Source organism: Buceros rhinoceros, unplaced genomic scaffold (assembly GCF_000710305.1).
Source record: "Buceros rhinoceros silvestris isolate BGI_N320 unplaced genomic scaffold, ASM71030v1 scaffold27702, whole genome shotgun sequence".
Lineage (NCBI taxonomy): Eukaryota > Metazoa > Chordata > Aves > Bucerotiformes > Bucerotidae > Buceros > Buceros rhinoceros.
In genome coordinates, this window is record NW_010398702.1 from 438 (window position 1) to 781 (window position 344).

Below are 344 nucleotides of genomic sequence, written 5' to 3' on the forward strand. Positions count from 1 at the left end.
TGGCTCCACCAGACCCTCAGCCACGGCCCCAGCCCTCGCCTGCAGCACCTGCCGCCACCCCTGAGAGCACCAGGCTCTCAGAGGGGCCCTGGGACACTCGATACCCCCAGGATCAGCTCCTACGTGCCAGGATCCCCCCCAGAAGCCCCCCGCGAGCTGCAGCACGGCGCCTGCTGTGCTGTCAGGGTCAGGTCTTACCCGCTGCCGCCACCACGATGTCAGCACGGATCGTGTGTTGCTTCAGCTGCTCCTTGGGAGTGTAGCGGTGGGATATTGTGACCGTGGCATCGCCTGCGGGAGCCGTTACGAGGAGCTTTAATTCACACCCACTGCCCAACCCGCTT

At 65.4% G+C, this 344-nt stretch overlaps 1 protein-coding gene across 1 annotated transcript in view; it reads right to left on the reverse strand.

Annotated features, from left to right (window-relative positions):
* Positions 1–198: 198 nt before the first annotated feature.
* LOC104489098 (bifunctional methylenetetrahydrofolate dehydrogenase/cyclohydrolase, mitochondrial-like) overlaps positions 199–344 on the reverse strand; it is a gene marked incomplete at both ends in the record, with an annotated part of 855 nt that continues 709 nt past the window's right edge. Inside the window, one exon of the mRNA XM_010131214.1 lies at positions 199–291. Within this exon, the coding sequence (XP_010129516.1) occupies positions 199–291 (93 nt within the window). The remainder of the gene's footprint in view (positions 292–344) is intronic.